Source organism: Nerophis lumbriciformis, linkage group LG07 (genome assembly GCF_033978685.3).
Source record: "Nerophis lumbriciformis linkage group LG07, RoL_Nlum_v2.1, whole genome shotgun sequence".
NCBI lineage: Eukaryota > Metazoa > Chordata > Actinopteri > Syngnathiformes > Syngnathidae > Nerophis > Nerophis lumbriciformis.
Genome location: NC_084554.2, coordinates 19859738 through 19883739, shown reverse-complemented (window position 1 = coordinate 19883739; position 24002 = coordinate 19859738). Strand labels below are relative to the sequence as shown.

General features: G+C 39.4%; 1 protein-coding gene across 8 annotated transcripts in view; it reads right to left on the bottom strand.

Moving 5' to 3' along the window:
* Positions 1 to 24002, bottom strand: part of slc12a7b (solute carrier family 12 member 7b) — a 155593-nt gene that overhangs the window by 88290 nt on the left and 43301 nt on the right. Inside the window, exon 1 of one of the 8 annotated variants that reach the window (XM_061965715.2) lies at positions 7826 to 8055. The exons of the other annotated variants lie outside the window; for them this stretch is intronic. Within the exon in view, the coding sequence (XP_061821699.1) occupies positions 7826 to 7856 (31 nt within the window). The 5' untranslated portion in view covers positions 7857 to 8055. Of the gene's footprint in view, positions 1 to 7825; positions 8056 to 24002 lie in introns of those variants that run through there. 8 annotated transcript variants of the gene reach the window in all.

Genomic DNA, 24002 nt, shown 5'->3' with positions numbered 1-24002 from the left:
TCACCACTTTATTACTTGCTTACCTCTGATAAAGATCTACTGTGCAATATGTTTTTTTACATTGTATTATGTTTTTACATTTCAAATTGTTTTATTATTGTTGTTGTCTTAAGACTATTTTATGTTGTTTTGTTTTAAAAGCAGTGAGCTGGATTGCTGTCCAATTTCGTTGTTTCCATACAATGACAATAAAGGTATTCTGATTCTGATTCTGATTGTTATGTTCATGTATTTGTTATGTTTTTCACACATCAACACACATACAGTATGAGATGAGATCAATGAGATAAGGTAAGAACAGGATAGAAACTGCTGTGGAACTAGTTACAATGCAATATGCCATGGAAATACAATGTTAACACTTTTGTGCAAATAAGTACAGTTGCACTTGTTTTTTCAAATGTGTTTATTCTGTAAAGGAATGAGTTAAACTGGTTAATAGTGCTATTATGAAGTGCAATGTCAGCACTATTTTTTTTCCTGCAATTTCAAATGCACATGTTTTAATAATTAAATACAGCGTTTTAAAAGCATACACAATCTGTGGAAATATATTAGTCTGTGGTTAAAAAGACTTGAAAGGACTTGAAACTCAAAATGCAGGACTTGGGACTTCACTTGAGACTTGCCTGTCTTGACTTGGAACTTGAGGGCAAAGACTTGAGACTTACTTATGACTTGCAAAACAATGACTTGGTCCAACCTCTGCCCACTAGAGAATGAAGAGTGCTTGAAACTCTGCATGTCAACATGTCCGTTCGGTGCCACACCAACAAAATGCCGAAGCAACCATTTCCACATCTACACCGTATGAAAAAATAGTCAACAACAGAAGGAGATAACGTCCGCAGTAACCTACCACATAGCGAAGCACATACACTATTTGATTTCCTATTATGCAGCTCATTTTTATTTGACAGTTATTGAAATATTTTGTGACATCATGCACAAAAGTGCACTTTATTTGTTTTAAACTATTGTAGTTGCGTTATGTACAAAAAGTACACTTTAATTTAGTGTTGTTTAGATATGTCATCTTAGTGACATCATGCACAAAAGTGTACTAATAGCTTGTTTTAAAATGTCTCTGACAATCTTGCACTTTGTTTTTGAAATGACAGTTTGTGCCACTGCTTCATAACTGTTTAATAAATACAGTTTTGGTAAATTTACTTAGTTGTGATTTCCCTCTCTGCATGATAGTTTAAAATCAGCATATATTAATGCAGTATGAACAAGAATGTTTTAATGTAGACACATAGAATCATCATATTGGTGTGATTATATGCATCAAGTGTTAATTTAAGGCTAAGGCAAAATATCGAGATATATATTGTGTATGGCCTAAAAATATTGAGATATTAATAAAAGGCCATATCACCCAGCCCTACGTGCTACAACCACTCACATCGAAATCAACCTGTGACGCTGATGAGAAATCCGAAACAGAACAGCAGACATATTGGATAACGACAGAGTAAAAAGTTAGAGAACTTTTACTGAAACAATGCAGCAATGTCAGTAGATGTTGTTTGTGCAAAGAAAATATGCGAATAAAAGGCTTCATTGGGAACAGCATTGTTTCAAATAAAATAAAGACACATTAGTGACAACTGTAGGGTTTTTAACTTACCATTTATACGTGACGTGAACCTCGTCGACAACGATTCCCACTGTGTTTTTCTGATACACCTCTGATGTAAGTATGGTTTGCCATTTGTCGTTTAGCCACGACCCGGGACTACCGAACATGAGATGGCAATGTCCTTGGAGGATTTCGTTCTTGTTTCTTCCTCCCAGCTGCATTCCTGTTACCCCCAATAATCCAGCCTCACGGATCTAATCCTCTACCAAAGCAATCAGCGGGGAGACAATTATAAAGACTGGGTTCTGCACTCATCCCATTTCCTTCACCACCAGTGGAGTGATTTGGCAAATCAAGCTATTGCCAAACCCAGTCGGAAGCATACTTGCCAACCCTCCCGAATTTTCCGGGAGACTCACGAATTTCAGTGCCTCTCCCGAAAATCTCCCGGGACAACCATTCTCCGAATTTCTCCCGATTTCCAGCCGGACAACAAGGCACGCCCCCTCCAGGTCTATGCGGACCTGAGTGAGGACAGCCTGTCGTCACGTCCGCTTTTCGTCCATATAAACAGCGTGCCGGCCCAGTCACGTTATAACATCTACGGCTTTTGGAGAGTGCACAACTGCACACCCAACAAGGAGACGAAGCAGAAGAACGAAGAAGAGACAGTCATGGCGACGACGAGTAAGAAGAAGTACTCTTGCAAGTCATCAGAGAGGGTGTTGAGCATGGTTAGAAAGATAGTGACAGAGAATAAAACGAGGATGGACAATTCAACCCTAAACTTACTCCTTTCCTGCAAATTCCATTTCACAGATGCTGCCCATACCTATGTTCCTTCAAAGGCTGTGCTACTGGCTGCAAAGCATTGCACTTTCAAATACAAAAATGAGTAGAGGAGTGTTATGTGTGTGTATATGTGTAAATAAATTAATTTATTATATATATATATATATATATATATATATATATATATATATATATATATATATATATATATATATATATATATATATAAGAAATACTTGAATTTCAGTGAATTCTAGCTATAAATATACTCCTCCCCCTTAACCCCGGCCCCGCCCCCCGACCCCGCCCACCTCAACCTCCCGAATTCGGAGGTCTCAAGGTTGGCAAGTATGGTCGGAAGAAGAGCCAAAACATCCTCGCCACCAATAAATGCCTTCAAAACCATTCTCTGTACATCTTTTAAATAATTACCGTATTTTCTGCACTATAAGGCGCACCTAAAAACCTCCAATTTTGTCAAAAACTGACAGTGTGCCTTATAATCCGGTGCGCCTTATATATGGACCAATATTGAGCCTCCAACAGGTAAAAGTTTCAATCAATCAATCAATCGCAACTACGGTAAGCAGCCGCCAACTTTGTTTTCCCCGTCTTCAATTTCCCCCGTAGAAGAAGAAGAAGCACGCGGTGCATAATGGGATATATGACTGCGCGAAGCGTGCCGTTTCATTTCCATTTGTTTGTTTATGTAAAGACCCCAAAATGGCTCCTATTAAGAGACACGCTTACGACGCAGAGTTTAAACTTAAGACGATCAGTCACGCAGTAGAACACGGGAATAGAGCAGCAGCGACACTGACTCCATTAATGACGACTTCGACGAGACGGAGCCGTATTCGCCCAACTGTTTAATTCGGACACTGAAGAAGAAGAATTGGAGGGATTCGTGGATGAGGAATAACTTCATAAAGTGAGCTTTACATGTTTATTTTGTGTGTTGTTTTGTGTGACATTAATGTTTGAGCAACGTTGAGTTATTGATATATTGTTATTGCGCTGCACTATTTCGAGTCTTACTATATTGTGATTGCACGTTTGATTTACCGTAACAGTATCACTGTTTTTTTACCTGTTTATTGAATCAGGGAAAAGTTCCCCTCCACTATGTGATATAAATGTTGCACTACATGTTATACCTTGCTGTTGTTAAAAGATAAACAAAACACCACGTCACTGACTTTACCTCGGGGAAAATTATAAAACAGCTGTTTATTCATTTTGGGAGTGAACAGAGTGTCAGAACGCTGGTTTTTAATCTATTAATAAAGTTTGACTGACCTATCTGACTGTTTTGTTGACATTCCCTTTAGCGCAGCTTCATCTAATGGATGCATAACGTAACCCCTGCCTCCACTGTAGCGTCTATTCTATGCGCCTTACAATGCGGTGCGCCTTATAATGCGGTGCACCTTATATATGAACAAAGTTTTGAAATATGCCATTCATTGAAGGTGCGGAAAATACGGTAATATTCGATAGATTCGACAAAACAGTTGCAATATCAGAATCAATGTCAGCACACGACTCCTTGCTGCGTACTGCCATAGTTGTTTGAACCAAACAGTCGCTTTGGCGCTACGTCACATCTATGAAATCCCACCCGGCGATCATGATTGGTTCATTATTTTTTCTATCTTGAAGGAGTTTGCACTGCCCTCGCATTGCAAGGTGCACAAAAACCTCACAAGTTTGTGAAGGTGAAAGGGGATCTGCACTTTTTTTTGCGCATAATCCCCAATCCTTATGTTAGACAAGAACACATCTTTCCCTTTTCTGTGCGTTCTAAATGTAAAAAAATCTGCAAGCACAAAGTCTCTAACCAAGCAGGTAGGAGTGCAAAAACAAATAGATTCACATTCGAATCCAATTCTTATTCATCTCAACTGTAAATCGAGTCATGATTTTCAAAAATCAATTAAAAAAAATAAAAATAATAATAGACTAAAAAAATGTTTTTTCTTTACAAAAATGTATTCTTATAAACACTTTTTGAATCGTCGAATCGTTAGGTGCCCAAAGATTCACACCCTTAAATGCAGGTAATAGGGATATGAGCTACTCTGCCTATAAAACACTCTAAAAAACATCCACAAACCTCCAATGCTGTTTTGTATAAATGCTATATGTATATACGTAATGTAGTAGCAGGCGCATTCATGATGACATGTAATATTTACAATATTTTGCTCATTTTAAACATTACCGAAACTACTTTCCAGTGCATTTTAGTTTCAATAAGGAAGATAAAACAGTCACAATTTCTGCACTCACTGGCAGGCCGATTGATGGGATGTTTTTTTTTCTTGAGCTAGTAATTTTAGAGCAATCCTCAGTCCTCAAATAAAAAATGCTTCCTAGCAACGTTGCGATAATCTGCTGCTTTCCATTTGATTAGGGCCGTAAAGTGTCAACTATCAAGTTGGTAGTGTGTAGATTTCGAAGTTGACCAACTTTCCGTTTTTTTGCCACAACCTTCTACTATACAGGTAAGATTGATGATTGATTTACAACCCAGAATTATTTTTTCCAAAGTCAAACGCAATATAGCAGAAGCAGAAGCTTCTTTATTTTATGGCGGGTCGCAACCACGTTATTATCAGCTCACCAGTGGTCTTAAAACAGTGTGTGTCACGACGCCCGATAAATAGTTTGGCGGTGTTGGCTTTTACAAACTCAATGATGCTACAGCCTGGTTAATATGCAGATCATGACATGTAAATGGAGTATTGTTGGCGGGTTTTGGATGTTTTTCAGAGTAAACAATATACAGTAAAGGCCAAAAGTTTGGACACACCTTCTCATTCGACGCATTTTCTTTATTTTCATGACTATTTACATTGTAGATTGTCACTGAAGGCATCAAAACTATGAATGAACACGTGTGGAGTTATGTACTTAACAAAAAAAGGTGAAATAACTGAAAACATGTTTTATATTCTATTTTCTTCAAAATAGCCACCCTTTGCTCTGATTACTGTTTTGCACACTCTTGGCATTCTTTCGATGAGCTTTAAGAGGTGGTCACCTCAAAGGGTTTTCACTTCACATGTGTCATAGTTTTGATGCCTTCAGTGACAATCTACAATGTAAATAGTCAAAAAAATAAAAACAAACGCATTGAAATGAGAAGGTCTGTACTGTACGTTGATCGATCCTCATTTGCTGCATTGTTACCCACCTTTTACAAGGGTTTTTTATGTTTAGAATGCACACACAAAAAAAGACGTGTGGTCAGTAGGATTGAGAATGATAAGCAAAATTCCAAAAAAGTGCAGTTCCCATTTAATTGTATTTTTATTAAAAAAAACTCAAACTGATGTACACTACGTGACAGTTTGAAATGTTTAAGGCTTTTTAAAATTGTGTTCAGAATAGACTAAAGGTTCAGGGAAAGTAAATGCAAAAATGCACTTTCACCCCTTCTGACAAGCTACAACATAAGCAATATTGTTGCAAATTGTGCACAAAACCAACAAAAACTAAACATTATAACTCTTTAGGAAGGATAGGAAGAATAACTCAAACAGGTTGGTGTACAGGTGAATAAATAAATAAATAAGTTCTCAATAGTAATTCAGTGTAAACATTTCAGTCTACCACTAAAATAGCGCATTTACAGTAAGTGTTGAGGAGCTCTGAAAAAAGATCTATTCAAACACATATCTGTCTCAAAATTCACCCTAATTATACTTATTCAAAAATGAACAGTGTTTGAATACAGGACCAACACGACACACTAGAAATGTATAATCAGTTGTAATAATAACATCAGCTTGAATCTGTCCAGCCATCTTGTTTTTATACTGCGTGTCCTGCTCAGGGTTGTGAGGAAGCTGGAGCCTATCCCAGCAGACAAACTCACACTACACACTGGACTGTTAGCCATGACCAAAAACTTTGGTAATTACTTAAATTGTATGCTTCAATACATTTACTGGTCCATTGTTTTTAGTATATAACAAACATCAAATATTGTCTTAAGAAACACTGAGGCAGCAGTTATTTAACACCAAAAGTTAAGTCCGACCCAAAACAACACTTATTATACTTTACGTATCAGGGTGAATTGAAAAGAAACATTGAACGATTCAAACATTACATAATAAGATCAATATATTCCGTTCAATATAAAAAAGGGGCCTACAAAACAAGTGATCAGAAACTTTAAAGAGATTTTCCTATCGCATGAATGTCCACTCTGAGTTGCCAACTAACAGAAGCTCAGGCCTCTGGTACTGCAGATCTGCAATAACTACAGGTATGTATTGCAAACAGACATTGTATCATATAGCGTTGCATTATTTTATATCTTAAAGATGGTCCTTTATTTAGACTAGAGAGGATGCTATTGCTTGGATGGTGCGTAAACGTACAGTAAACTTTATTATAAGTTGATTATTTGACATATTAAATTCTTAAGAAAAACATGACACTATGTGAGACTAGAATTAATTACAATGTGTCTCATTCTCATTAAATTATTCCCAAACATCTAAGGAATAAAGTGTGACACTTTACATGACAGTCACTCAAATCAAATACCAAGTACAGTACAGTAGCTGAGGTGTTTTTTTGACAGGTGCAGATTAAAAGACCCACTGAATAGGTCAGGTTAGGCCAACTCTGAACATATTAGCTCTGTGCTCATCAGGTAGATGGAACATGAAGGATACCCTAATGGTTAGGTCAGCTTCTCTCGTCACTGTGGTAAATAAATGACCAGGCATCCTATTTATAACAACTAAGCTGCACTGTGACGAAGCTGTAAGCTGCCTAACGCTGCTAACGTTAGCTCCTGGTGCAATCTACACAATAAGGAAGGATGCTATAGGAGGGACAATAAAGTCAATATGACTTCCAGCTGAAAGGGTCAAAAACGAGTAGCATTAACATAACTTATGAAGGATTTAAAAAAATATATAATATACGCTATAATTTATTCATTAAAAAATTACTTTAGAGAAAGTATGTAACACAGTGGATGTCCAGTATATACTGTAGCTGTGCAGTATGTAGAGGATTTAGATTGTCACTAGAAAACAGATCAACATTTTTTATCAAGACATCAAGTATCAGCACCAGTTCAGAAAGCTATTTACATCGTGATGGACGTAACCAAAATAAATGACTGGAAAGATGCAACATAGTTTTTAAAGTTTGTTTTTAGTTTGTGAGCCAAATTAAAGCAAAGCATCTGTTAGTGGCACCACAAAGATGTGTATTAATGAATTCCACTCATCAGGACCAACTAGCATACAGAGTCAATGAAATACTTCAACCAAAAAATTAAAACACAGTGCACAGCCTAACAACCTCTAAATAAAACTAAATAGATAAAAACACACTTAGTACTACATTAGCCAGCTCTTATATAAAAGTGAAAATGCAAAAATCTGAATAACCCAAAGACTCAACAAATAAACTCACCCCTCCGACGAGAGCTTCCCCTCTGCTCCATTTTGAGGAGCGGGGCCAAAAATGGGTCTCAAGAGGAGGGGTCCTAACAGTGGTCCTTAGGGAACTCCAGTAATGAGGGCTCCGAAAGTATAGAGATAATGTTAGTGAGGTGCAGAAGTCAGGAATGCTGCCTGTGCTGTGTGGATAATGTGAGGATCAGCTATTCCTGTGAGAGTGTTTGTGTGTGTATGCATGTATGTGTGTGTGTGTGTGTGTGTGTGTGTGTGTGTGTGTGTGTGTGTGTGTGTGTGTGTGTGTGTGTGTGTGTGTGTGTGTATAAAGTGGCCTGTGATGACGATGGCAGCGACAGTCATGCATCACAAAGCACCCTTGCCCTCCCCACCAGATTGGCACGCACGCCCTCGCGCACGCTTTCCCTTAACCTTGCTGAGCTTCTGATCCCTGCTACACACACTTTCACGCTCGATGTTTGTGTGAACACACACACACTGAGTGGGAGGAGCAAAGAAAGTGACTGAAGCGGACAATGGCAGGAATGAGAGGAAGGATGTGTGGAATGGAATTAAATTAATTACATGGAATTAAACAAGAAGCAAGTATTGGAATACATTTCTTTAATCACATATTTTATACTGTGGAACCTGCTAAAGTTAATTCCACTTATATTAAGTTTTCCTGTGGACCAACTAAGGATGTATCAATATGAATTTGTTTTATAATGGCTACTAAACAATATAAACTACTCCTAGAGCAGAATTTCGGAAAGTTAATAGACAGAACCAAAAAGGACTGTAGCCAGAGTCAATGCAGTCAAGATGATAGTGCTTCAGAGAGAGAGTTCCAGTGTCTACCCATTTTCATCCCTGTCACATGTTTCAAGAAACTAGACTAAATTTTACCATGCTGTATTTGAAATCATAAACAACCACGGTCACGCAAATAATTTCTACAGAGAGCAAAACATTAAAGATGGGATGGACCTTCCTAACTTTCGATCATTTTATTGGGCTGCTAATATAAACTGTTTGATGCATTGGTCACACTATCACATTGATAAAGACTGCATGGGTAAGAACAGAAGCAATGTCTTGTTCTTCTTTGGCACTTTGTTATAATTAAAAAAATGTACATGCCTAAATCACGTCAGTTCAGATACTTGCAAATCATTTCACTAATAAACCCCTGGCATCGATTATGGATGATATTGTGTCACTTGACCCAACAAGAAAAGGGGCAATCTCACAAATTCTTGGAATTATTTAGACTAAAAGTTCCTTTTCACTTTCCAAAATTAAAAGGAACGGAAAAATGCATCCATCCATTTTCTACCGCTTGTCCCTTTTGGGGTCGCGGGAAAAGGATTGGCAAATAGAATTAGATGACGGAACATGGACCAAAGTTCACACATCATTTATGTGTGCTCGACACGATCTTATTCAGTTTAAAGTGGTGCATCGAGTGCATTACTCCAAGGTCAAATTTGCGAAAATCTTCCCACAAACTAACCCAAGAGGTGTAAGTTGATGGATGCAACACTGTCTCATAGGTTTTGGTCCTGTCCAAGCTTGGAAACTTTTTTGTGTCGGAATTAACATTTTTCAGACCCATTGATTTCCATATTTGAAGTCTTACCAGACGTGTTGCAAGTAGCAGCTGGGTAGTGATAGGCAAGCTACTTGGAAAATGTATTATATTTACCTACAAGTTACTCTCAATTAAATGTAGCTCAGCTACAGGGGACCCTATCCCCTGAGAATTGTAGCAACCTACACAACAAGCTACACGGCAAAAGTGGCTTGCTACTGCCAATATGGGTCCATTACTACTAACTATCTGTCATTTAGCTGGGGACGCCCTACAACTACATATAGGTGTCCCCGCACCCCACTGTATGTATTTATTTAGTTTGCATTTTCTTTGGCCCACCCCTATAATATTATTCATTTTCTCTACTGACAGTAAAAAAACAAAAAAAACAGCATCTCTCTGTGAAGTGAATTACATTTATATAGCGCTTTTTCTCAAGTGACTCAAAGCGCTTTACATTGTGGAAACCCAATATCTAAGTTACATTTTTTTAAACCAGTGTGGGTGGCACTGGGAGCAGGTGGGAAAAGTGTCTTGCCCAAGGACACAACGGCAGTGACTAGGATGGCGGAAGCGGGGATCGAACCTGCAACCCTCAAGTTGCTGACACGGCCGCTCTACCAACCGAGCTATACCGCCTGTTGTTTGGGAACAGTTGATGGTTATGTGCAGTAAAACTTTTCATGAACTCAACTCACCTTAGTGTGTGTTCCTAAATGTGTGTTGTAGCTTTGATGTAATCTACATAGCTACATGGGTCTAAAAGTAGCTAAGCTACAGGTAAAAGCTACTTGTTAAAAAAGTAGCTAAGCGACTGGAAAATGTAGTTAAGCTGCATAGCTTAGCTACATGTACCTTGCCCGTCACTGCAGCTGGATAACCTCATTTATCACATTATTGGCACATCTTTTGATTTGACTAAAATGGAAGAAGGCCACCCTTTCTCAATGGATAAAGGACATGCTGCTGAATCTTATTCTGTGTGCTTCTGAACATAATCTTATAATATTTGGAAGCATTTTTTTGTCTTTCTCGCAAAACCCACTACCCATGTACTGGAATAAAAGGACAATCATTTTTGTTATTCCTCTAAATAAAATCATTTTAAAATTGTATTATTATTAGTACTGTTTTGTCTTTTTTTTGTCAATTTCTAGCATTTTTTGATGGACCATTGGCAATCTTGTGCTGACCATGCAGTTTCTATATGACCAGGTATCTGACCAGACAAACAGTGTTATGGTTGTGCTGCTGCTATTATTGTGAATCTTGATCCAAAAAAGGACACTTTTAGCCAAAGGTGATCTCTGTTATATGTAGAGAGAATGGACTGTGTAGAACAGGAGTTATTCAGCTGAGTGACTATGTAGAAAGAGGGAGGTTTATTTTGGGAGTGTATAAAAGGGTTTGGAGAATATTGTATATTTTTGAAAATTAATAAAACGACCTCTGAACGACAGAAAAATGAAATACAATAAATATATAGCCACACAGTATCTTGGCAGTAGAAATATATTACATAATATTGTTCTGGTGCTTAAGAGCCTTATTATTTGAGCATTTAAGGCTTCTTCCGTTTTAATTTGTAAAACTTTAGTTTTTTTAATGATAAACAAAAAACTTGTCATGTCCATTTTATGTGACGTCACGCAAATTCACTTCCTGTTGTCATATTCGTTTGAGTATTGATCGATTGTTTTGTGCTAAGAGAGCACGGCCTGTAGATTCAATGCGTGTCTGAATATTTTAGTTACTCAGACAGATGTGTTCATTCAAGTTTAGACTGGGAATGTCATTTTTTAAAGGGGAAATACGACAATGTCTCTTCTATTCATTTCAGCATTTAAGAATCAGAATCAGAATCAGCTTTATTGTCATTACGCAAGGTAACGAGATTGAGGCCATTCCATACAGTGCGATGTGTGCATGCTAGAAAAAAATGTGCAAATATATAAAAATTTAAAAAATGTAGAAGTGCAATGAATATGGTGTGAAATGAATATATACATGAAAAAACAAAACAAAAACAGGGTGGTTGGTGGAATGGGTTATTGCACCGAAGAGAAGGCAGTTATGAGGGACAATGGGGCAGTCCGTTCAGGATGGTTATGGCCCTGGGGAAGAAGCTGTTCTTTAGCCTGTTTGTTTTGGTTTTAATGCACCTGTAGCGCTTCCCAGAGGGCAGCAGGTGGAACAGGTCAGAGCCAGGGTGGGTGCTGTCCTTGATGATGGCACTGGCTCTGTTGAGGCAGCGGGAGGTGTAGATGTCCGTCAGAGAGGGGAGAGGGCGGCCGATGATCTTCTGAGCCGTCTTGACCACTCTTTGCAGCCTCTCCCTGTCTGCTGCAGTGCAGCTGCCGTACCATACCGTAATACAGTAGGTCAGCAGGCTCTCGATGGACGAGCGGTAGAAGGTCAGCAGCAGGTCAGGCTTCAGGTTGTACTTCCCGAGGACTCTAAGGAAGTGTAGCCGCTGCTGAGCCTTCTTGATGATTGATGTGGTGTTGACTGTCCAGGAGAAGTCATTAGAGATGTGAACTCCAAGGTACCTGAAGGTGTGGACCCTCTCTACACGCTCGCCGTTGATGTAGAGGGGGGCAGGGTCGGTGCTGCTCCTCCTGAAGTCGACGATGATCTCTCTGGTCTTGCTGGTGTTGAGAGCGAGGTTGTTCTCCGAAGACCAGGCCGTCAGCTTCAGGACCTCCTCTCTGTAGGCAGCCTCGTCACCCCTGGAGATGAGCCCGACCACTGTGGTATCGTCGGCGAACTTGACGGTAAGGTTGTCACTGTGGGCCGGACTGCAGTCATGGGTGTAAAGGCAGTAGAGGAGGGGGCTCAGCACACAGCCCTGTGGGGAGCCGGTGCTCAGCGTGCGGGAGGATGAGAGGTGCGGGCCAAGTCTCACATTCTGGGGTCGGTCCGTTAGGAAGTCCCTTATCCAGGCGTTTGTGAGAGGGGGGAGGCCAAGAGTGTCCAGTTTATTGCAGAGTCTGTCCGGGATTATTGTATTGAAGGCAGAGCTATAGTCCACAGAGAGCATCCGGACGTAGCTCTGCTGCTGCTCCAGGTGGTTCAGAGCAGAGTGGAGAGCAACAGCGATGGCGTCCTCTGTGGACCTGTTCGCCCGGTATGCGAACTGGTGGGGGTCGAAGTCTGGAGGGATATGGTCCTTGATGTGCTGGAGAACAAGTCGCTCGAAGCACTTCATGATTACCGGAGTGAGGGCCACTGGTCGGTAATCATTCAGGCTGGTGATGGGAGACTTCTTCGGCACCGGGATTATTGTAGATGACTTCAGGCAGGATGGGATGACTGCCTGAACCAGGGAGAGGTTGAAGATCCTGGTGAGGGGGGGAGCGAGCTGGTGGGCGCACGTCCTGAGCACCTTTCCAGGTACTCCGTCTGGTCCGGTAGCCTTCCTGGGGTTCACAGCCAGGAGCACTCGTCTGACACTGTGCTCCTGTACAGTGAGTGGAGTGGTGCCGGAGCCCGGTGGGGGCGGGGGCAGGGCTGGAGCAGATGAGTGTCGCTGGGGGGTTTCGAAACGGGCAAAGTAACAGTTAAGCTCCTCTGCCAGTGTCGCACTCTGATCCGCAGTTGTCATATTGCAGCCTCTGAAGTTCGTGATGTCATGAATGCCCCGCCACACCTCCCGTGAGTTTTTGCTGGACAGATGGGACTCTATGCACCTCCTGTGGTCCGCCTTTGCTTTTTTAATCCCTCTCTTCAGGTCGGCTCTAGCAACACTGTACAGTGCCCTGTCCCCTGACCTGAAGGCTGCGTCGCGGGCCCTGAGGAGTGTGCGGACCTGGCTGGTCATCCAGGGTTTCTTGTTGGGGTAAACCCGGATGGTTTTTTCCACAGTCACATTCCCGATGCAGAACTTTATGTAGTCCAGCACCGTTCCTGTGGCTGTCTCCAGCTCCTGTTGTTGGAAGAGGTCCCAGTCTGTGTGTTGGAAGCAGTCCTGAAGTTTCGGGAGTGCATCGTCAGGCCAGGTCATAACAGTCTTTGTGATAGGCCTGGCCTGGCGTCTGATGGGGGTGTAGGTAGGAGAGAGCAGGAGGGAAAGATGGTCTGACTGTCCAAGCTGGGGGAGGGGTGTAGCTCTGTACGCGTGCTTTATGTTGGTATACACGTGGTCCAGGGTGTTCTTGCCCCTTGTAGAACACTTCACGTGCTGGTAGAACTTAGGGAGTACAGTCTTCAGATTGGCCTTATTAAAATTGCTAGCTTGCTCCTCCAATTAATCAGCAGTGTCACCGGTCCTTGAGTTTATCAAAGTGTTATCAATCACGCTTTTATGATAATTTTATTTTAAAACGGTAATACTAACCATGGGGACTTTTACCACGGTTTATCATGACATCCCTATGAACAACGCATTAAGTCCTGGTCCACCATGTCCTTCCTATTACTAAGAAGTGCCTGTTTAAGTTGACATTGACCTTATTGTTAACTTCATTGTTATCACTTAGCAGCAATATACCTACTGTCTAATTACACAAAATTAAAATATACACACACTCGCTTCCTGTTCAGTGCAAAGTGAGCTTCAAAATAAAAGCATGGCAGTATTAAATAAATGATAAATGATAAATGGGTTTTACTTGTATAGCGCTTTTCTACCTTCAAGGTCCTCAAAGCGCTTTGACAGTATTACCACATTCACCCAATCACACACACATTCACACACTGATGGCGGGAGCTGCCATGCAAGGCGCTAACCAGCAGCCATCAGGAGCAAGGGGTGAAGTGTCTTGCCCAAGGACACAACGGACGTGACTAGGATGGTAGAAGGTGGGGATTGAACCCCAGTAACCAGCAACATTCCGATTGCTGGCACGGCCACTCTACCAACTTAACCTGGATTCTACCACAGCAACTAATAAAATACACTCTTTTTTTGATTGGTAGTCACTAGGAAGAAATATTTGTGCGTGTATGAAAAATGTTTTGTCATTGTAGTCAAAACATACTAGCAGAAGCACAGCAGCTCTGTTATACAATAACCAGCAATGAAGTTCACGCCAGGTGTAGCATTGATGGTTTATGAGTTAGTTTTTCTTTTACTTTACATTTATATTCTTTAATATTAATAGAGAACAAGAAAAATAAGATAATTTACTTTCATAATGTTATCAAATAAATATTTTCCCATTTAAATGTACTTTTATAAAATCAAAAACATTTATGGTTTTACCTGTTATTTGTATGTGAAGTATATGCACCTGTATTTCTTAATAAAAACTTACTTTGTTTTAAAAGAAAGATCACCCTCGTTTTTTGAACTTGGATATGTAATCCTCCATCTTGGCAGTCCCATTCATTCATTCATCAGAGTATTAAAATATACTATTGTATCTGAATTACTAAAAAAACAAAACAAAAACTGTCTTTCTCTCTGAAAAAAGACAGTAGTAACAGGCACCTGCGAGCTCACGTACTGTATGTCCCCCTCTTCATGGTCACAGTACTACAGTGCCTCTCAGTATGATTTGTCTGTATTTAGAGTTTGAATATCAATAATAATGATGTCCCACTTACATAAACAAAGACAGTAGATTCCACAGTGTAGAAAGTTGTAATGTAAAAATATTTGTGCCAAATTATATTGACATGCTGACAAACAAAAATAGCCAGTAAGCCAGGCCTACATCATTAGTCTTAGCTAAATTCTGACTTCTGAGGGCACTCGGATACTCTTTAGCTTTGCACACTGAGCAGTTAAAAACGTCAATATAATCTACTGCTAGATTTATGCACTGTGTATGATCAAAAAAAGTGAGAATTTAATCATTTTTACTAACGATTTTTTTTTTTAAAGATCGTAACTATACAGAAAACACATTTATAACAGTTTATAGGACAAATAATATTTATTTTATGTTATTATTAGTTTTTAAATTTTTCATCACGACAAGGCTCTACCTCACCTTCCTCCCTAGAACATATATCCTTGGTAATAGCAGTTCTCTACATATTCATTTTTTTGTTGTGGCCCGCCACAGACACATTTGGCGCTCATCCCTCATAAACACATTATAATGGGACTGTTTGCTAGTGTAGCATGTCATTCCAGCTCTGTACAGTAGATGGTTGTTGTTGTTGGTTTGAATTTATTTCAAACATGTATGCAATTACAAGTGATATATCAAATAGTTTACACATTTACATTTCTCTTTACAACATGTTCGTGTCATAATTTTGTTACAACATACCTCATACACAACAATCTAACAGAGAAAGGGTTGCCAATTTATATTTAGTGAGTATTCAGTATTGTGCAAATCAGGGTATGATGTCAACCCGCTTAATTTTGCCTCAATTTACATCAAGACACAATTATTCAGCAATCAAAGTTAAACAATGTAATTCTCAATGATCAACTGAACGATGTATGGGCAACCCTAATAAAAACATTATTCAATAGCTGAAAATACAATACAATAATCAAGTTCTAATATTAGAGTACCCACTTTGGTGACAATGTTGTCCTTCAAAGTGAACAAATAAAACATCTAACATATACTGTAAAATCAATATACATTTTTTTTGGAGTGAGCAGTCCCATCGACTACATCATTTTAGGGTGGCATACTGCAGATGGACAATCAATAGGTCCAACAGTAAGCACTTAAGACAGTACTTTGCAAGATGTTAAAAAGACATGCAATTTCAGCAGATATTACAAGTGACAATGAAAGCGTTTAAAACTGTTTTTAAAAACAATAATACATGTGCCTCTCTTCCCGTAAATTGCTTTGGAAGGCTAAACCACAAAGAGCAGGTTCAGCACTTGAAGCAACAACTCCAAACCAGACCAACAAAGAAGTTATAGTCATAACTTGAAATTCAAAGTTCCTAGACACTGTAAATATATTTTATATGTATAATTTCAGTCACTGTCATTTTAACTCACTAAAACTAAACCGATTTGTATGACTAAAGCTGAAATACGTCAAAAAATGTAAAACTAAAATAAAAGAGGCTGGACAAAAAATTAATACATCACTACAATGCAGTTCACAGCATATACAGTATTGATGTCGGGCAAAAAAGTATTAATAATCAGTGTATAAACCCTTTGGAAATGACGTCCTTGCTTTGTATACTTTATCACGTACACAGAAACAAAAAGGTGGGCCAAACCCAACTATCTGAATCAATACAATACAGTTCACAGCAAATACAATATTTCTGTCGTGCAATTTCCAAAGTGTTAATAATCAGTGTATAAACGCTTTGGAAACGATGTCCTTGCTTTGCATACATTATCACGTAGACAGAAACAAAATGTGGGCCAAACCCAACTATCTGAATACTTGAAGAACTCAGCCTTTGTTTTAGCCGCCCATTAATCTGTCTAAGAGCATGTGAAGTGGGCTCTAATTACTTAACCAGATTAGGCTAATCCTGAACTTTTTATAAAACACAAGTCACAACGGGGCTACAACACAGAGCAAAACCATGGATAGGTTGAATGTGGACTTGTGCTGCAGTCAACGATCTTGTCTTTCCCTGCTAGTTTGCTGTTAAGGTGACACTCTTAAAGGCCTACTGAAATGCGATTTTCTTATTTAAACGGGGATAGCAGGTCCATTCTATGTGTCTTACTTGATCATTTCGCGCTATTGCTATATTTTTTCTGAAAGGATTTAGTAGAGAACATCGACGATAAACTTTGCAACTTTTGGTCGCTGATAAAAAAGCCTTGCCTGTACCGGAAGTAGCAGACGAGTAGCGTGACTTCACAGGTTGTGGAGCTCCTCACATCTGCACATTGTTTACAATCATGGCCACCAGCAGCGAGAGCGATTCGGACCGAGAAAGCGACAATTTCCCCATTAATTTGAGCGAGGATGAAAGATTCGTGGAGGAGGAAAGTGAAAGTGAAGGACTAGAGGGCAGTGGGAGCGATTCAGATAGGGAAGATGCTGTGAGAGGCGGGTGGGACCTGATATTCAGCTGGGAATGACTAAAACAGTAAAGAAACACAAGACATATATATACTCTATTAGCCACAACACAACCAGGTTTATAATTAATATGCCACAAATTAATCCTGCATAACAAACACCTCCCCCCTCCCGTCCATATAACCCGCCAATACAACTCAAACACCTGCACAACACACTCAATCCCACAGCCCAAAGTACCATTCACCTCCCCAAAGTTCATACAGCACATATATTTCCCCAAAGTCCCCAAGTTACGTACATGACATGCACATAGCGGCACGCACGTACGGGCAAGCGATCAAATGTTTGGAAGCCGCAGCTGCATGCGTACTCACGGTACCGTGTCTGCGTATCCAACTCAAAGTCCTCCTGGTAAGAGTCTCTGTTGTCCCAGTTCTCCACAGGCCAATAGTAAAGCTTGACTGTCATCTTTCGGGAATGTAAACAATGAAACACCGGCCGTGTTTGTGTTGCTGAAGTCGGCCGCAATACACCGCTTCCCTCCTACAGCTTTCTTCTTTGCTGTCTCCATTGTTCATTGAACAAATTGCAAAAGATTCACCAACACAGATGTCCAGAATACTGTGGAATTTTGCGATGAAAACAGACGACTTAATAGCTGGCCACCATGCTGTCCCAAAATGTCCTCTACAATCCGAGACGTCACGCGCTGACGTCATCATACCGAGACGTTTTCAGCAGGATATATTGCGCGAAATTTAAAATTGCACTTTAGTAAGCCGTATTGGCATGTGTTGCAATGTTAAGATTTCATCATTGATGTATAAACTATGAGACTGCGTGGTCGGTAGTAGTGGGTTTCAGTAGGCCTTTAAACATGAACAAAGGCCTTAGGGTGAAAAAATATTTCAAAAGTACATCAGGTTTTGGTTAACTTGCAATAATATGTCACTTCAATTCATATTACTTGTAACATCAACCAAGCAAAGAGAATAGTCACTGTGAAACTGTAGTGTCCTCCCTATCATGTGTGAAAATCAACAGATCATCATCACCACCAGACTGACAGATGTGTGAAGGCTTGAGCTTTAAGAGGGGCGATCAAATCATACCGTACGAAGGATTAATGGTATCAAGCTGCACTTGGTTTGATGTCTGCAGTGTGTATGTGTGATGCACTTAATGATATCCCAAAGTAAAGAACACAGTTATGTAACATGAGTTTGTAAGAGTGTGCTGGTATATGTTCATGGTTGTACTGTAGTTTCCATAGACATGAATCGTGTGATTCTCTAAATCATCACCATTTTCATGATCTATTTAGCGTGACCATTTCGGATGATTGTGGAGTAGGAGTTGTGGGAGGACACCAGGAAAAAAACTTTCTGCTGGTGTGATTTATAAGAAGAAGAGTGCGGGCAAGTATGTGCAGCATGTTTTCTTAAGTCAGATTTTTTTTTTTGAGTATGTGCATTCTGAGATGTGTGTAATGTTAGAATCCACATACTTTTAAAAATGGGGCCCCTGGTGTGCCAGAGAATAAGACGATGTAAGAAAAATCAGTGACTATGTTTCCATGCACTAAATTAGTCTGATTTCTCAAATAATTTGTCTCAAAATAAGCATTCTACAACCCTTTGAAACACTTTAATCGGATCGTGCTTGGCTTTTGAGAAGTCAGACAAACACACCTAGATTATGCAATTGAAAACCAGATATCTAGGCTGGGCTGCACAATTAATTCACGTCGAATCGACATCAAGGTTTTAATTAGTGTGAGGTTTAATTAGTGCAATAACTTACAGTAACCGCAAGAGGCGGAGGTTGTTGGGGTTTGCATTAAGATGACGTAGTAAGAGGAATCAGCGACTATGTGTCTATGCACTTAGTAAGTCTGCTTTCTCAAATATTACTTTTGAGTGACAGACATGTTCACCAATCAGAATTGTTGAGCCTTGTGTTTTAGTGTCTCATTTCAAACAGAGAGAAAGAGGTCTCCTCTGTGCATTGCTCTCAGCACCCGAGCACGTTAACTGAACACAGTGAGTCCTCTTTTCAGTCATCCACAATCTTTGTGTCGGTCGGCGGAGAGTGACTCAGCGCCAACTTTAGACACACAGACATCACAGACAGAGAGCCTTGCGACTCGCGAGTGAGAAATTCCATAAAGCAACAAAAATTTGGATATTTAAGCTTCGAATTGGATGGGCCCATTCACACAGACGAATGAGTGAAAATGCAGTGATGGCAAAAAAAAACAAAAAAACCTGACCTAGTTCTTTCGCAGTTATAATTTTTGCCATTTATTGTTACTCTCCTACTAACATACAAGGGCAAAGGTCCTCAACTAAAATTCAAAAAGGTCCAGATAAATACCATTTCCTAATGCAAAAGTCCAGGAACTGGACAGGACCATACGTACCCTATAACAAAGGAGCAGGTTGGACCTCGGTGAGATGGCTCGATTCTTTAATCGTCGATGTCAGAATTGCGATGCATCTAAAATCGATTATTTCCCCCACCTCTAGTGATAGTTATGTTTTATATGTTTCAGACTTGTTTGACAAGTTACATTAAAGTTTTTTCTTGCCCTGGTGTGGAATCTGAGCCGAGGATGTCGTTGTGGCTTGTGCAGCCCTTTGAGACACTTGTGATTTAGGGCCATATAAATAAACTTTGATTGATTGATTGAAGGAACATCACATGGTTACATTTGCATAATTCAAAATGGATGAATTAAACGTATGTCTAAAGGAGCAGAAAGAAGCAAATCTTAAATCTAATCCTAACCCTTCTCCATGTTTACTGATAATTCATTCACAACATAACTTTTACAGATTTCGCTTCTCTCTCGTCTGTCTCTGCTTTCAGAATTGCCATGATTGCCGCCTGGAATGCACAGATTTGATTGGCTGAGCAGTATCATTTCAGCTTGCAATTGGTCAGTGTATTACCTGATCCAATAAACCAGTACCGTAAGTCTATAAAAGCTGTGCCAGTCAAAATAGAAGCTCAAAATACTTCAATAATTCTGAGTCCGGACTCGGACCGCGGCCCGCCATTTAGCGATCCCTGTATCTACTTACAAAATGAAAATATCATATCATGGTTATTGCGACCAAAACTATCATCATGGTATTGTAGACAGTATTGTTGAATGTGCTCAAATAAGTACTTACTGTATACAAGCGCTGAAATAATTTAATCAAGTTTTATTTAGAAATAAATAAATACACAATGTACTTTTCTTGGTAGAAAAAACATTACATTTTGTTAAGAATCCCTTTTTTATCATTTGAATAGGTTTTCTCTCTTTTGTTATTTGTATAGGTTATTTTTATGATAAAGGCAAATGCCGTTTATGTGACGTCATGCAGGTTCACTTCTTGTTGTAGACACCTTTGTGTATGGATATTCATATTTATCACTGTGTTCTAAGAGAGTACCGCCTGCAGGTTCAATGTACACAGTTGAATATCTTAGTCATTCAGACAGTAATGTGTTCATAAAAGTTTAGATTGTGGTATGGCGTTTGTAACGGGGAAAAAGGTTCATGTGTCTTGTATTCCTACAAGCATTTAAGCTCAATTGCAATTAGAGTGCTAATTTGCTTCTCGAGTAAATAAACCATATTACCCATTGTTGAGAAACACGGTTATTAATCACGGTTTTAGGATAATTTTAATTTGAAACGGTAACACTAACCGTCTGGAGTTTTACAGCGGTTTATTATTAATATCATTAATCGTTCAATCCCTATGGACATTAGATGAATGACCCATTTGACTCTCAAATTCTATGCAAACAAAAGCAGTCTATATATGTCAACATCGAATGAAGCAGACAATGTAACGATAAACGATATAATGATAAACCGCGGTAAAACTCCAAGGTTAATATTACTGTTTGAATTAAAATGATCCAAAAAACATGATTGATAACACTGTGATAAACTCAAGACCCAGTGAGACTGCTGCTCTATTGGAGAAGCAAGCTAGCATTAGCTATCCTAAATGCTAACATGAATACAAGAGACATTAACCTCTTTCACCATTAAAAAAAACAACATTCACCAATCTAAACTTTTATAAACACATGACTGTCTGAGCAGCTAAGATAACATTGAACCTACAGGCTGTGATCTCCGAGCAGAGTACTCCATCTATACTCAAAATAATACAACAACAGGAAGTGAATTTGTATGACGTGACATAAACCGGACATGACGCGTCAAACACCCGTTCTTTTTGTATTATTACAAAATCACTAAAACTTTTACAAATTAAAACAGAGGAAAATACGTCATATTTAAACACTCAAGTAAAAATTATATGGCTCTTAAGTAGCCAGACCAATATTATTATATACAATTTGTATTCTGCCAAGTAAGCATATTGTGTATTTATTCATTCTTAAAATAAAACTTGGCTAAAAGTGTGCTTGAATATATTTTCAACAATACTATGATAATGATTACCGTGATAATTTTGGTGAGAATAACTGTGATATTACATTTTCAAATCGTTACATTCCTAGCAAACACATTTTAGTGAGAAGAACGCAAAGGACAAGACTGGAGGAGTTGGTGCACATAGACAGGGTTTCAACATAAAAAAAAGGATAACTTGGACTACATAAAACTAAAGCCCTGTGGGAAAAAAAACTTTAGTTAAAATAAATCATTTATTTATGATACTCCTGGGTGTATGCAAACTTCTTACTGTGAATTCCAGACCTTGATATACATGTATATACTGCAGTATACTGTAGGTCTCAAAACTTTTACTATAAAAGCCAAAGCAGCAGGCTGTGTCTGAGTCAATAAAAACAACTTATTTTATTGCGTTTACTGAAACATGTAATTAGGCCTTGGCTGATAGTCAATAAATCAATTAATCAAACAATAAATGAAAATGTACTCGATAAATTTGCTGTCATCGATCAATTGTAATGTCTGTGTGCGTTTGTTTTCTTTCTATATCGCTTTTGAACAGGGTGAAAGAGGGTTTACCGTATTTTCCGGACCATAGGGCGCACCAGATTATAAAGTGCACTGCCGATGAGCGGGTCTAGTCAAGTCTATTTTCATACAAAAGGTGCACCGGATTGTAAGGCGCATTAAAAGGGGTAATTTCATTCTATTAAAAAAAAAATGAAAACACTTATTTGTGGTGTACATAACATGTAATGGTGGTTCCTTGGTCAAAATGTTGCATAGATTATGTTTTACAGACAATCTTCAAGCCGCTTTCTGACAGTCGCTTAAGGATGCGCCATTTTGTGGGCGGTCTTATTTACGTGGCTTACCTTCTGCAGCGTCTTTTCTCCATCATCTTCATTGTAGAGGTGTAGCGTGCAAGGACGGGTGTGAAAGAAGTGTCAAAAGATGCATCTAACTGTTTGATTGACATTCAGACTTTACTTAAATCAATAACGGAGCAGGATCTCCTCATCTGTGGCTCACTAGTGCAACAACACCGCCGGAAATGTGTCTCTTGAAAAACCGTCCGACCGGAACTCTATAATAACTGAAGTTCCTTGGGTGAATAATGTAAACTCACTACACCGGTATGTTTTAGCGCTTTCATGGCAAGTTTACTGACAGATATAAGTAAAAATTTTACACTACTTTATATTAGAAATGGTAACAGCAGAGGATTAATATCCCATAACAAGAAGATAGAGAAAAAGAAGAAGCTTATCAACTACGGTGTCGACACGGACTACAAAGGCGGAAGCGTGCACATTTTCAGGATTTATGCAGATCCCAAATACCAGATTAGCTGGTACCAAAAAGGTAAGAAAAGTTGCTTGTGTCGTTTACTTGAGTCATATTGCAGTCTACACGTATCTCTTATGTGTGACTGCAATCATATTGTAGTCTACACATATCTCTTATGTGTGACTGGCATCTACTGGTCACACTTATAATTTCACTATGTACCAAATAAAATAGCTTCAAGGTCGGTAAGCACAACCAAAATTATTCCGTACATTAGGCGCACCGAGTTATAAGGCACACTGTCGAGTTTTGAGAAAATTAAAGGATTTGAAGTGCGCCTTATAGTCTGAAAAATGCGGTACTCTGTGCATCGCTCTCAACACCTGAGCGTTTTTATTCAACAGCAGAATTAAATAAACTGCATGAATCCTCCAGTCAATCATCCACAATCTTTGCCTCAGTGGGCGGTAAGGATGATGTTCGAAACCGGTTCTCCCGATTGTTCAATAAGAAAAGAACCGATTCCATGGATTCAAATCCCTTTTTGAGAACCGGTTCCCGTTATCGAAGCCACTACAGTAAAGAAAAAGATTTGGTTCTTTATTCAAATCCCTGGGAACGAATCCCGTGTCACAGGAAATGTCCTGTGGGACGTCACAGGAAATGACATAGCTCAGTCATTCGGCGGCAGATACAGAAGCAGCAGCAACAATGGACCGGAAAAAACGCTCCAAGGCATGGTTTCACTTTACTAAGAAATACGACGAGGAAACGGCTATCTGCAATTATTGCCAGGCTTCGCTTTCCTGTAAGGGGAGCAGTACAACAAACATGTTGAAACATGTTCAGGCCGTACATAACCTGAAGGTTAGAGAAACGTGTCGTGGAGAAGCAGCGACAGAGATTACGAAGCACACCCCTTTCCTCTGCTTCAACCTGCAGTCCCAGTGATAGT